Genomic DNA, 15,038 nt, shown 5'->3' with positions numbered 1-15,038 from the left:
ATAGTTTCAAACAAACTGGTTCATTCAACTACAATGTCAAATTTCCTGCGCGAACTAACTTGGTGTTAATAAACAGATCTCCCATTCTTGCACATACAGTAAGAGTTAATAAACCAATTAGTCTGGGCTGCATGTGTTGACTCGCAGTGCAGATCTTGATAATCATTAGAGCAATGAGAGTATCTATGGTAATAAGTAAATATTTATAAATGTATGTACTGCTGGTACGTTAACAAATAACAAATCATGAAAATAAAACTAAAGGCATGTATTTGTTGAATGTTAAGAGACAAAACTGGATTCAAGCACACGTTACAAAATTTGGATTAAAAAGTGTACTAATTTAATTAGTGATCTAACAGCTACCACACCTGACAATTGTACCTTGTGTCCAATTTATGTGCATGTCTTGCAGCCAAATCAGTATCACATAACTCAACATTTGGACATGTCTTACTTAAGTATGGCAAAGACAGTATCACATAAATCAACATTTGGACATGTCTTACTTAAGTATGGCATAGTCAGTATCACATAACTCAACATTTGGACATGTCATACTTAAGTATGGCAAAGTCAATATCACATAAATCAACATTTGGACATGTCTTACTTAAGTATGGCAAAGACAGTATCACATAAATCAACATTTGGACATGTCTTACTTAAGTATGGCAAAGACAGTATCACATAAATCAACATTTGGACATGTCTTACTTAAGTATGGCAAAGACAGTATCACATAAATCAACATTTGGACATGTCTTACTTAAGTATGGTAAAGACAGTATCACATAAATCAACATTTGGACATGTCTTACTTAAGTATGGCAAAGACAGTATCACATAAATCAACATTTGGACATGTCTTACTTAAGTATGGCAAAGACAGTATCACATAAATCAACATTTGGACATGTCTTACTTAAGTATGGCAAAGTCAGTATCACATAAATCAACATTTGGACATGTCTTACTAGTACAAATATGGCAAAGTCAGTATCACATAAATCAACATTTGGACATGTCTTACTTAAGTATGGCAAAGACAGTATCACATAAATCAACATTTGGACATGTCTTACTTAAGTATGGCAAAGTCAGTATCACATAAAACATTTGGACATGTCTTACTATTTGGACATGTCACTTAAGTATGCAAAGCAGTATCATATCACATTGGTTTATATGGCAAGCAGTATCAAACAACATTTGACAGTACTTAAGTATGGCAAAGTCAGTATCATAAATCACATTTGGACATGTCTTACCTAAGTATGGCAAAGACAGTATCACATTAATCAACATTTGGACATGTCTTACTTAAGTATGGCAAAGACAGTATCACATAACTCAACATTTGGACATGTCTTACTTAAGTATGGCAAAGACAGTATCACATAAATCAACATTTGGACATGTCTTACTTAAGTATGGTAAAGTCAGTATCACATTAATCAACATTTGGACATGTCTTACTTAAGTATGGTAAAGTCAGTATCACATAACTCAACATTTGGACATGTCTTACTTAAGTATGGCAAAGACAGTATCACATTAATCAACATTTGGACATGTCTTACTTAAGTATGGCAAAGTCAGTATCACATAACTCAACATTTAGACATGTCTTACTTAAGTATGGCAAAGTCAGTATCATATAAATCAACATTTAGACATCTATTAAGGGCAAAGTCACACATAAATACATTTGGACATACTCACATAAATCAACATTTGGACATGTCTTACTAAGTCTTACTTAAGTATGGCAAAGACAGTATCACATAAATCAACATTTGGACATGTCTTACTTAAGTATGGTAAAGACAGTAACATAAATCAACATTTGGACATGTCTTACTAAGTATGGTAAACAGTGGACATGTCTTACTTAAGTATGGTAAAGACAGTATCACATAAATCAACATTTGGACATGTCTTACTTAAGTATGGTAAAGACAGTATCACATAACTCAACATTTGGACATGTCTTACTTAAGTATGGTAAAGTCAATATCACATTAATCAACATTTGGACAGTCTTACTTAGTATGGCAAAGTCAGTATCATATAAATCAACATTTGGACATGTGTTACTTAAGTATGGCAAAGACAGTATCACATTAATCAACATTTGGACATGTCTTACTTAAGTATGGGAAAGACAGTATCACATAACTCAACATTTGGACATGTCTTACTTAAGTATGGCAAAGACAGTATCACATAACTCAACATTTGGACATGTCTTACTTAAGTATGGTAAAGTCAGTATCACATTAATCAACATTTGGACATGTCTTACTTAAGTATGGCAAAGACAGTATCACATAAATCAACATTTAGACATGTCTTACTTAAGTATGGCAAAGTCAGTATCATATAAATCAACATTTGGACATGTCTTACTTAAGTATGGCAAAGACAGTATCACATTAATCAACATTTAGACATGTCTTACTTAAGTATGGCAAAGTCAGTATCATATAAATCAACATTTGGACATGTCTTACTTAAGTATGGCAAAGTCAGTATCACATAAATCAACATTTGGACATGTCTTACTTAAGTATGGCAAAGACAGTATCACATAAATCAACATTTGGACATGTCTTACTTAAGTATGGCAAAGACAGTATCACATAAATCAACATTTGGACAAGTCTTACTTAAGTATGGCAAAGACAGTATCACATAAATCAACATTTGGACATGTCTTACTTAAGTATGGTAAAGACAGTATCACATAAATCAACATTTGGACATGTCTTACTAGTTGATATATGTAACAACAAACAAATATTTTGAAGGTAGTCGGATATATTGCTATGCTTATGTGTCGGGCCATATCATACTTCGAGCTAAGCCTCTTTTATCTCTTATGCGTTTGAAATGCCAGATATGTCTCAAAATAAAATATATATGTATATCTATGCTTCATATCCTGGCCTGAATAGAATTCAAGCAGGAAATACAATAATAGATTGGGTTTTTTTTATTTTTAATTAGGAAATATATACAATACTTTCACTTCACAAAATCAGCTGGAAATGTTACTTGTCTAATAAAATATTCTGATTGGGCGTTCCTGATTCGTAATCTATCCGCCTCCAGATCTAAATCCCTGAGCGTGATACAGAGCGTATAGACAATTTACGGGATCGGGCAGGGTCAGACCAGATCGGAGTATTTCATGGTCGTTAAAATGAAAGTTTTGAATTGAATTAAAGTTAAAATAGGTATACTAAATTGTGACCAAATAGTATAAAAATAATATTTTCTTGCATGATCAGCTATTTGTTATCTGGGTACTTATTCTAACTAAACTATATCTTAGAGATGGTCCACTGCTGACAGATAGTATTAAACAGGAGCAGACGATTTAGTATTTTTCTTCAGTTACAAAGGTTACTTACTTTACACCATTACTGCCATTAAAAAGTTTGAGCTTCTAATTTTGCTTCAAGATAAAAAAAAATTAAAAATAATTGATTGCATCCCGAAAAATTTCAATGGCACTATGTCCTACATTGAATGAAATACTGATTGCGCATGCACCAAAAGCAAAATAAATTATTTTTTATTGTTTTTTTGTTAATTAGACATATACATTTTTGTATATAGACGATCAAACACCAATTATTGTTCAAATGATGTGTATCGTTTATGCTCTGTCGGCAGTGAAGCATCTTTAACTAATTAATAATGACTAGGATCTTGATAAAGTACTACGATACAAAGCACTGTGGTCAGATTTCGACCAAAATTGCGTCATCTGGCCATCAGTCTTCATTTTGATTTCGTTCAATCAGTATGTAATATATTGGTATTATGTATGTCCATATATTGGTTTGGTTTCGTATGACTAGCCAAACGTCATGTTAACAGCTATATGAGGCCGTATCAAATTTGTACGTGGAGGAAACCCGAAAATCCGGACACAAACCAACGACTTGCGGTTAGTACCTGACCGCTGCCCCTCATGGGATTCAAAATGGCGATCCAGAGGAGGGGGCCTTGTGGTTCGTTATATATTGTAGGATACTGCACATTCACTGAAACTTTTTTAGCTTGAGTTCTTGTTCATTGTGTGTTTTAAGTTTCTGCAGAATACTTCCAATAGGAGTAACAAATGTTTTCTTATTCAAAAAGCCGATTGCAATACCAAGGCAGGCATCTGGGTAAGGATATCCTTGGTCTTTCCTAATAACAAAAACAGCTGACCCGGAGTCTCCATGTTCGAAAAATTGCTTTCTGTTATATTCACTTATGACATACTGGTTTTTGAAAATGTACTTATCGGCGATAAGATCGGTATGAAACCTAACCTGACCAACTTCACATGTAAGTATACCAACAGACAAACCAGAACTTGCTCCGAGCTTCATACATTTAACCGGACGCTCCACATCAGCTAGAACGAAACGTGAACATGTGAGTTTTTGAACATATTGCACTAAGCCCTTTAACCGTATAGGATAGATTTGATGGCATTGATGCTAGGTTCTTCGTATAATCTTCTCTATTATTTGAGCAAGTGCCCTTCAGCTGATTCTTAACTTGATTAATCATTAAATGTTTAATATGATTTGTTAACATTCTGAAGCTTTTAATCTTAAAAGCAAATCATACCTGATATTGAAGAGTGCATTATTGACAAAATGAGATATGTTATTATACGAGTTTCTGAAAACTACTCACCTATAGAACTAATGTATCTCTCATCAGCAGGTTTCCCAGATGTGAATGTAGGTGGATGTATCCGGCGAAAGCCTAAAAAACCCGGAATATATTTTTACCGATTATTTTACAATTGTACACTTTATGGCAATCCGATTAAGTCAAAAATAAAAACAGCATGTAAATCACCATCACTTCTATCTACTGGACGTTAATTATAAAGGGCTGGTCGGAGCCTCCTATACTTTTGATTTATTCTTTATATTTTCACAAGAGTCTGCTTCGAGACTTTCTGCATATTTAACTATTTTATTTATTTCATGAAGAATTGGAACATACGGCTATATAAAACTATTTCCTTTTTCCATAGCTACATATATATTTTTTTTTACCTTTCCTGATAATAAGACGTTTGGATGTAACTTAAAAATCCTTAATCTATGGTCGCATATTTCTGCCATTGTGTTATTTTAGCCGACATAATTATCTCAGTTTTGCCGAGATAATTATGTCGAAAAATGAGTGACTTGTTGAAATATTTATGTGAGACATTTATCTTAACCAGTTGACTTAAAGATGCTCCACCGCCGACAGAGCATAAATGATATTCATCATTCGAACAATAATTTGTGTTTAATCGTGTATATATATGCCTAACTAACACAAAAAAATAATAATAGATATTTTATTTCGCCTTTGGTAATTCATTTCATATAGAATATAGTGCCACGGATTTTTTTCGGGATGCAATTAATTATTTTTCATATTATTAACTTGAAGTAAAATTAGAAGCTCAAACTTTATAATGGTGGTAATGGTGTAAAGTTTAACTTTTGTAACAGAAGAAAAATACTAAATCGTCTGCTCCTGTTTTTGAAGTGAAAAAATATCATTTGTCAGCGGTAGAGCATCTTTAAATTATTACGACGAGATTCATTATGATATTGAATGATATTATAACTAACTTTCCAAGATGATTACATACATGTATATGAACAAGTCGTTTTAATACTCGACTGGTAGACATAATCATCTGTACATAACACGATGCCAGAAATATGCCACAATTGAAATACATTTTTGGGCAACCAACATAAAACGCATTAAACGATGATCTAAGAGTCCCATTATGCTTTCACAAAACTTTGCTTAAATCTACATTTACATCCCTTATGAAACGTACTTCATTTTGGTTTGTTTCTAATGAGGATAATTACATTGATAATAAAAGAATTCTTAAAATAGAACGGGTTGATTCCCATACATAGGGTAAGCGAGTAAGCGGTTAGTACTATAACTGTTTAAACGTTTGACACTCATTTTTCCACATATATCGACTGTGGCTCCTAAAATGTTTATTGTGCTTCATTAACAGCTAATACTAAAAGTGAACTAATCAAGAAATGTTGTGTATTAATTGTGAAATGCATTCATTGGGCCACAAAGTGGGATATTTTAGCGTTCATGTAAAACCGCTTCAATAACGTTCGGTATCAGTAAGTTGTCTTTTCTCTGGCTGAAACTTGCTCACAAGTTCGTAGCTTATATTCCTATACACAATAGATCTACACATTTAAAAATACGATATATTCATGATATACATGATTAAAAAATATTCTTCTATACAACCAGAATAGTAGTAATGTTACAAAAGTATTTATTAATTACCATATACAGTATGTTTATTTCGAATATGAAATATACAATATACACGGCACGAATTTACCTCTTCAAAGATTAGAGACTCGTATTGACGATAAATACTGACGCTTATTCACCAAAGTTAATAGTATAGTAAGTGCAATACAAGACATACAATAAGATATTACAACTGGAGCTACGAATGAAGTACCCAGTGCTTCAAAATGATGTTACACAAAATTTAAGTTTGTTAATCAGAAGTGACAATGTTTAATAATTTAACATGTACTTGTATACATTGTACACTTCATATCTGTAAAATGACTATTTCTAAGGATGTATTGTTAATAATTTCAACATGCGCAACCCAGACATGTAATTCAAAATTGGAGAATTAATGGTAGCCTTAAAGCTAATAAGCTTAAATAGACCGAAAATCAGGCAAGTAAATAATGATATAAATTTTTAAAAAGCCTCAACACATTATTTTAATTGTTTCTGATACAGTATACAGATTAATATTGACTGGCGGTTTGATGGTCGTGCTAAGTCCAAGTGTAGACAGTGTACACGATAGACTGTTGTGTTATTTTACTCGTATTCAGTGAGTTTTAGGCTAATTTCGGAATCTGTCATGTAATCGTGACGTCTGTTTGGGAAATTCCACTTTTTCTGGCTGTGAATGCGAACTCGATATGTTTAGCTCTGTTTATACTCTGTAGCAATGAGTCGGAATACTCCATCTGTTACGAGAGTTTTTCTATTGTTTTTGAAATACATGGAAGCGTTGGGCATTTTTCATTACCGGATATTTTCATAAGGATAAATGTCTGTCATTGAGCAAAGTTTGGTATTTTATGCCGATATTTTTCCCCAAAAAAACATAACGGGACTTTAACGCCGCCAAAAGTAGGATTCACTAGTGGCAGCGTACTATTGGCCATATAAATATTGCATATGTGTCTACCAAACTCTGCGACTCGTTCAACCACTCTGTTTTTACCGCCGGGATAATCATTCATATATATTTCAGCCACGACTTCTATCCTCAAATCCGTTGTAAAGTAAAAATCGAGCTGCACGTATTTCATGTTTGCTTATAAGATGAACAGTACCTTAGTATTAATTACACACGGGGGTAAGAGAAGTAACTCAAACAGAAATAAATTCCAAACTATTTATATTGCAAGTTATGCTAATAACGATGAGAATGCGTTTTAAATTCGAAAGCGATTTAAAATATAATTATCTATAAAATGTCGATGATTGTAATATACTTGTTTGTATATTCTTTTCAATGCATTATTTAATAATTTCCTCAATTATCTTACTGTACGTAGGTCAAAACATTAATTAAGTTAAAAACGCCCTTACAGAACAGTATGTTGAACTCAAAAAGTATTCAAACTACTTAGGCCACTTATTCCATTGACACAGTGGTTTCAAGGAGACGCACGCCAGCCATTAACTGTAATTACTGGAAAATAACTGTGGGAACATATCTCATATAGAATTCAGGAAGCATATATTTTACCTGCATTTCGGAGATGGGTGTTTTTGATGTTATCAAAGGCTCCATCTTTCGGCACTCTTGATGGATCGATCTCTATAAGAGCTGCATCAATACCAGTTTCCAATGTTGAATCCAATACGGCTCGAACTAGTGTTCCACACTCCCAGTAGATACTATGTAAAATAAGACACAATGTTATGAATCTCTTTATATCACGGACAACATTATAACCTTTGACTGTTTCGGGGCCTAAAATCAATTAAGATTCCAGTGTAAAATGTTAAGCGTAGAAAACAGATAGCGATAAAAAAATGTATTAATACCGAGTCAATTTGATCAAATTGATGCAATATTTGTTATACAGTAGATATAGCGCATATTTTAGTGGAGATTTATCACGTAGATGTTTATAAAAATCGAGAACAGGTACGTTATAAATAAAATAAGTTAACTAACTTGTTTGCTATATTAATATCAACTTCAGCCACAGGTTCATCATCTACCTCCATTGGTTCTATCTTCCGTATAACTTCTTCTTCAAAGTGATCCAGCGGGGCAATGACGGCAGCTCCGTGTCTTCCATGTGAATTTGGGAAATATATCTGATTCCTCCCTGTACGAATATCGTCCTTATAGAATAGATGAGCACATGTTACGAATCCCGTTTTATCTTCATCCATGTCAACAAAAATTCCTAGTGTGCCCTCATCAGGATAGTCATTTGCACCCTCGGATTTGCATAAATGCATTCCTACTTTCAAAGGAACATGTTCTTTTGTTGCCATCGGGTATCGTCTACCTACTGCTATCGTGACGTTAGCTGTTCGATCACTCGTCTCGGGCAAGTTATGTTCCGTTTCATCGCCCACTGATGCACCTGCTCCATCTGTGTCTAAATCCTTCCCCACTGATGTATTCGATGTCCCCACTGCATCTCCCGTGACTGGTTCTCTCTGTGTTTCTGTGTTTTCATCTGTAGGATTCTTTTTGCATCGCGAACCCGAAGAATGATCAATAGGGCCAAGTCTAAATTCTCCCTCCAGAACAGCCACAGGCATGGTTCTATTTTGACACATTAATTCAGGTGGAAAAGGCATACTTTCAAGTGGAATAAAGCCTTTGTGTGAACAATGTAAAATGATGTGCCCCGTTGGTGTCATATCAGGATGACTAATTCTGGCAATACTTCCAGCAGAGATAGCATTTAGATTGGAATAATGATCCCAAAGATAATCTGCCCAATGATGAATGATTTCTTTTGAAAGAGTTCTCTCATCTTCTGTCATTTCGGTGTCTTCTCTCCAAACAGTTTCAGGAGAAATCTCCTTATTGATAATGTCGACCTGTACACCACTGATGTGTCCGTTATCTTCTATACCACACACATGTTCAGAAAATCCCAGACAAACTCTCTGAATCGGTTTCCCTACACGGGCTGTGTACGTAGGCTGAAACCTAGATCCGATACTTTGATACTTTCTTTCGGCTTCCTTACAGACTGCTTCAAGCAATGTCCTTTCCACCGACATTCCATATGAAAGCTTAATACAGGAGTCGATAGCGAGATGCCATGGGTAACTTTCAACCAACATCTGAACGATGGCTTCAAGATTAAACCGAGTTGCAAGAATAAACGAGGATATTTCTATGTGCAGATTTTCATCCCAGTTTCCACAAACAAATGCTGGAAGACATTTTGCCACGTCGGACGTTGGAGTAGCTCCTCTGTCAAGCAATATCTCCACCATTTCTTTGTCTCCCATGAGAATAGCAAGGTTTAATGGCGTCCATCCAGCTCCATCCTTGGTGTTTACATCACAGCTGTCTAGAGTTTTAGTCAACTCACTGACTTGTTGTTGAAGAATGTAATGATGGAGCGAATCCCCGTCTGTTCATTTAAATTGACATATTATATAATTTCATTAATCGCCTGATCAATTAACACATTTGCTATATGCTTTACTTTCCAAATACTGACAATTTTAAAAAATGGTAAATAAAAAAGAGAAACAATATTCATAAAAAGTTATATGCCCTTTTTAACTGGTTTTGGAATTTCATTCATTATATTCCATTAGGACGATAAACATAATATATATGGAAATATCTATGTCACATGTCAAAACAGTGCGAGGAGTCAATATCAGGGCTTAAACGAGAGGTCAGATATTAGTTCTGAACTTATCGATATGACATGTGATTTAGATTTTTTTCCATATTTATTCTGTTTATCCTCTCAGTGGAATATATACAATTATAAAACCCTATATGTGCATACTAACTGTTACTTACCGTAAGGTGAGGTCATCTCCACTTTGAAATGTTGTTTGAAATTAAGATTATAGGCGGTTTTGGCCTCTAGTGACGTTTCTGTCAGGAATGTGTTTGTGTACAGATGCATGAATTGTATTGGCCAATCTTCAATGATGCCACGAGCTTCGTGTATCATGTGTTGAGCTGCAAGTGCTATCACTTTCTGAACACAACGTTCGTTTTTTGACGACGAAACGACTACAACATTTTCTTTTGACTTCATCAGGTGTTCTTTCTGAAAAAGTTTTTTTATGAAAACTTGATAAACAGGCTGTCTGAGTAAGGCTGAAGCATCGCGTTATTACACAGACTTCTACCCCATCGGACAGAGATATCTGCAATTCCGGTGAGGGTATGATTTCTCTGAGCGTGCACGCGTAGAACATATTCGCGTGATAAACCTGAAGTTGTAAGACGTCATATGCAAATATGAAAGTAACCTGTGCAGTAATTGGAAAATCAATATCACATTCGACCTCGAGCTGGTACTTCACGCGCGTGCTGAACTTTGACCTTATGATCATCGCGATAGGAAGTTCACATATTTTGTTGAAGTTTATCCGGTTAAAAGACTTATTTAACTGGTCTTCATACTTTATTTGTTAATATTGCTATGATTTCGAATTTTGTGGAAAATTAGTCTTAATTACTTATCCGTATCTATGCCGTATCTATGCATTTTAACACAATGAAATCAATCGTTTCACAACTTTCAAATTAAAATTATGTGAAAAAGGTAATAAATATATAATTATACATTTATTTTCAATACATGTGCAAAGTTTTATAAAATTTAGATATATTTTACCATTTATACACTTGGTATAAGTGTAATAATCAATATGTATATGTTTATGTATAATAATATATGTAATCATTATCTTATACATTATATATATATACCTTGGCTGATCAATTTCATCAAATTACCTTCTTTAGATTCATCTTTTAGATAAACTTCAAGTAAATGGACAATATACTAAGTATATATGTCTTTAAAAGTATCTAACTACTATGGCTATTTATAACTAGGGCCGTTCTGACGCAATTATTGCACTAGGGCCGTTTTAACTTGGGAAAAATACTATTAATTAATCTATTATCTAACATTAATCTTTGTAATTGACCCGTTAAACTCAAAGTCGATCCCGGGTTGTGCTACATCATAAGGTATGATCGTATGAACTTCTGACCCCAAATTAAATTACAAACTCTGTTACATTATGAGATACCATTAAATCAAATATCAATTAAATCCTTCAATCCTATCATCTAAAAATCAAGAGATGCTCCACCGCTGACAAATATATTTTTCTCAATAAAAACGAGCAGACGAATTAGTATTTACAAAAGTGTCTTACTTTACACCATTACCACCATCAAAAAGTTTGAGCTTCTAATTTTGCTTTAAATTAAATATATCAAAAATAATTATTTGGGTCCCCAAAAAATTTCGTGGCACTGTTTAATATAGAATGGAGTACTGATGGAGTACTGATTGGTCATGCACCAAAGGCAAGATAAATCATTGTATGTGTTAATTAAACATATATTGTATATAAATTAAACACCAATTATTGTTCAAATGATGAGTTTCATTTATGCTTTGTCGTTTCACATTTGTGTGTGTAATTCAGTGTTTCGTGTAAATGACCATGCAATCTTACAAATGTTATCTGCTAATTATGTATTGTTTACTGTTACGTGGCACATTTTCCTGTAAACATGATAATTCGTAATTCTCGTTAGTTGCACCGTTGCCTTTATTCACATTTTGCCTTTGAATCTTTAGCTTTGGGTTCAGATTTTGTTTTTGGAATGCCCCAATGTCTCCAGTAGATGGATGAAACAATGGTGGTTAACAGTTAAACACAACCTTAAATGTAGCATAGGCTTACCTTTCCTCTTGACAGAAGAAACTGGTCATCATCTACTTCTTCGAAATGGATAATCTGCATATGGTCACTCGATGAAGCAGAGATATCTAAACATATGCAACAAAACGTGTCAATTATGGCATAATTGAAAGCTTTGGTAGAGAACAAAATATAAGAAATCGTCAATACACAGTGTGTCTTCATATTCAGTCAGTTACTAAGTGATTAACACGAGATATCACTGGATATAGAACGCACTTACCTTCGACACCATTCGTTGATATATCATTGCCAGTGGAACATTCTACTTGGGTACTGGCCCGCTCAAGTTCATTCGACGGAGTGCTCGCAACTAAGAGACCCCTCTCTTTCAGACATTGATGAAGGCGATGACTGCCAGTTACCCTCACATAGCTGAGCAATCGCTTGATTGTATCACAGGTGTCTAAAGCACACAAAGACGATATATCGCCGTTTTCCTGTAAGATATCGACAAGTGCTCCGATATCTCCTGTTGAATCAACACAGTCAATAACTGATAAATCATGTTTATTGGCTTTTGAATTCCTGCTCCGCACAGCACGCAGAAGTGATTTTGTCATCCCAAGCATGTGACTAACCTGGACGGCGTTCTTACCGCGAAATGGTCCATTTGATACAAACTTTATTCCGACGTTTGCTCCTCTTTCTATAAGATGACAAACAACTGTCTGTTTGTTGAAAGATCTCCCGAATGCATATTCAAGAGGACATTTTTCGTATTTGTCAACAGCATTTATGTCGGCGTTAAACTCCAGTAGAAGATCAATCATTTTACCACTATTTTCTATTTGGACTGCGCGATGCAAAGGTTGCAATCCATATCGATCGGGGAGATCAGTTTTGGCACCCAATTGTAAGAGTAGTCTACAAATTTCGGGGTTTCCATTTCTCAATGCTATATGAAGAGCTGTTTCACGATCTGCGTTTTTAGCATTGATAATCTCATCTGCCGAACTTTGTTTCAGAAGTGCAAGGGTGAACTGCAAATAACCTTTGCTAGATGCAAAATGCAGTAACGGAAATTGGCCAAATATATGTATCAAATTCGCTCCCTTGTTAAGAGCCCAAATTCCCAGATTTTCATGTTGGTGCAGTAGTGCATATCTTAGAATAGTATTCAAATGATCTTTTAACTTTCCTAAACGGTGAAGGTATTTTAGGTCCTTGTGCTTATTATGCTTTGTAGCATAGATGACTATTTTTTTTGTTTGAGGCCATAATCCGTTTTTTTGCTCTTTGTATTCATCCAGTTTGCGTTGGTAGCTCTCATTATCTATGATGTTCGAAGAGGAGCTGTTTCGTTTTTGTTTTACATCCTTTGATTTAGCTTTACAATGTCGTTTTTTGTGCGATTTTGGCTTTCGACTTGGATCCATATTATGATCATATGAAGTATGATGTCTGAAAATGTAACAATATTGTGTAAAATGTTCTAATCATCTGCGTCAATATAACCAATATGTTTGACAAAGAAATAATGCTCAAGTAATCGATTTGACTCATTCACAGTGCAATTTAATGATAATACGACATGGTTCCATATGTGTTATATATGAAGAAACAAACTACTTAAGTACCAAACGCCCTATTGTCGACAACAAACGTCCGCAATGGATTTGTAAACATACACTCTCTCAAGGCTGCGTATCGTGTAGGAAGGACCCTGATAGAAAAAGTACCCGGCGTCATTATAAACATTTAATCAATAAAGAGCTTTTGTTTTGAATATTTAGGTCTCTGTTAATTTACTATGAGTATATATCAATATTAGAAATTATGACGCATTTTAATGTCCCTTTATAAAGACTTCTACAGTGTAGTGCACTGCTTTCATGTTGTATCGGAGATATGAGTATCCCAGTAATGTGACACATTATATATATATACAAACAAAACCTAACATCAGGGGTCGATGTATAGAGTTGTCTTTCTCTCTGACAAAGCGACCAAATCACAAAATGGGATTATCTAACTCAGACATTACGTGTTTGGGTGTGTAGGATGATGTGTTGTTTGTTATGTGTTATATGTATGATTTAAACAAGCGAACATTATAAACACGACTTACCATCAGTGTTATCTCTGTACCGGCCAGGTTAGAGTGAACATAAGGTATTAAACTTCCTTGTTGAAGTTGATTATTTGTGTGGTAACAAACGTGCTATAAATAGCTAAATTGCTAACGTCAGTGCATATCATACGCCCTTAGTTCAGTTATGATAACGTTGGTGTTTGTTAAGTGATCACAGCGGTATAACTTGGCAATTCTGTTGTACACGTTATAATATAACTTAATGGGACAGCTAGCTAAATACAAAAACAGATTTATGAATATCAAGTATAAATGTACGAAATGTCTACATTATTAAAGCATACAATCCATGTCCGCTTGTATCAAAATATCAAAACGTGTAAATAGTACATTATTGTATCGAGCTGAATTTGATCCAGTTAAGAATAAGAATAAGGAAATGTGTTAGTAGATTGTGTCAACGGTAAATACGAAGCAAATGTAAACATTGACTTAATTAAATGTAAATTGACTGATTCCATAATTTAGTACTATTATTATGTCGATTCATGAACATGGGCATTGCAGTTGCGTATTCCAATATATGAGCGTTATAACTATCTGGAATGAGTGACTGCTACGATATATACTCCTTGTGGTGCAGGTGCCCTTTAGCTAGGATGACTGCTGCATTGTGTACCACTATGCATGACCTCTATTCATTTCTCACCTTGCAATTGGTGTCTACAGCAGGTTGCGTTTCGTAATACAGTTGTGATGCGGGGGTATTGGACATTGGTGATCATGTAACGATCATTTCTATTTGCCAATATACCATCTTACGATTCATGACCACTGCAATAGATTTCTTCCTGAGAATGAAGTAGCCTTTTCCAACATCAAACATATGATCACTTCCTCGTGTAATCACCAAGTATTAGGGATTGGTTGTCATTTG

The 15,038-nt window shown here is 34.5% G+C and overlaps 1 protein-coding gene across 2 annotated transcripts; it reads right to left on the bottom strand.

The window, feature by feature from the left end:
* Positions 1-2,100: 2,100 nt before the first annotated feature.
* On the bottom strand, positions 2,101-14,203 carry LOC138320785 (uncharacterized). 2 transcript variants are annotated; one of them, XM_069263998.1, is made up of 8 exons: positions 14,138-14,203; positions 12,290-13,470; positions 12,049-12,134; positions 10,130-10,385; positions 8,294-9,725; positions 7,859-8,010; positions 4,705-4,776; positions 2,103-4,417 (listed from the first exon to the last, which is right to left on the bottom strand). In XM_069263998.1, exons 2-8 carry the CDS (start codon positions 13,443-13,445, stop codon positions 4,056-4,058), a joined length of 3,516 nt encoding a protein of 1,171 aa, XP_069120099.1. In that variant the 5' UTR covers positions 13,446-13,470; positions 14,138-14,203; the 3' UTR covers positions 2,103-4,055. The 2 variants fall into 2 exon arrangements, with proteins under 2 accessions (XP_069120100.1, XP_069120099.1); XM_069263999.1 differs by lacking the exon at positions 4,705-4,776 and having other exon boundaries at positions 2,101-4,417.
* Between the last annotated feature and the right edge of the window lie 835 nt (positions 14,204-15,038).

Source organism: Argopecten irradians, chromosome 4 (genome assembly GCF_041381155.1).
Source record: "Argopecten irradians isolate NY chromosome 4, Ai_NY, whole genome shotgun sequence".
Lineage (NCBI taxonomy): Eukaryota > Metazoa > Mollusca > Bivalvia > Pectinida > Pectinidae > Argopecten > Argopecten irradians.
Note: the sequence above shows the minus strand (reverse complement) of the source record. Positions and strands in the feature narration are given on the sequence as shown.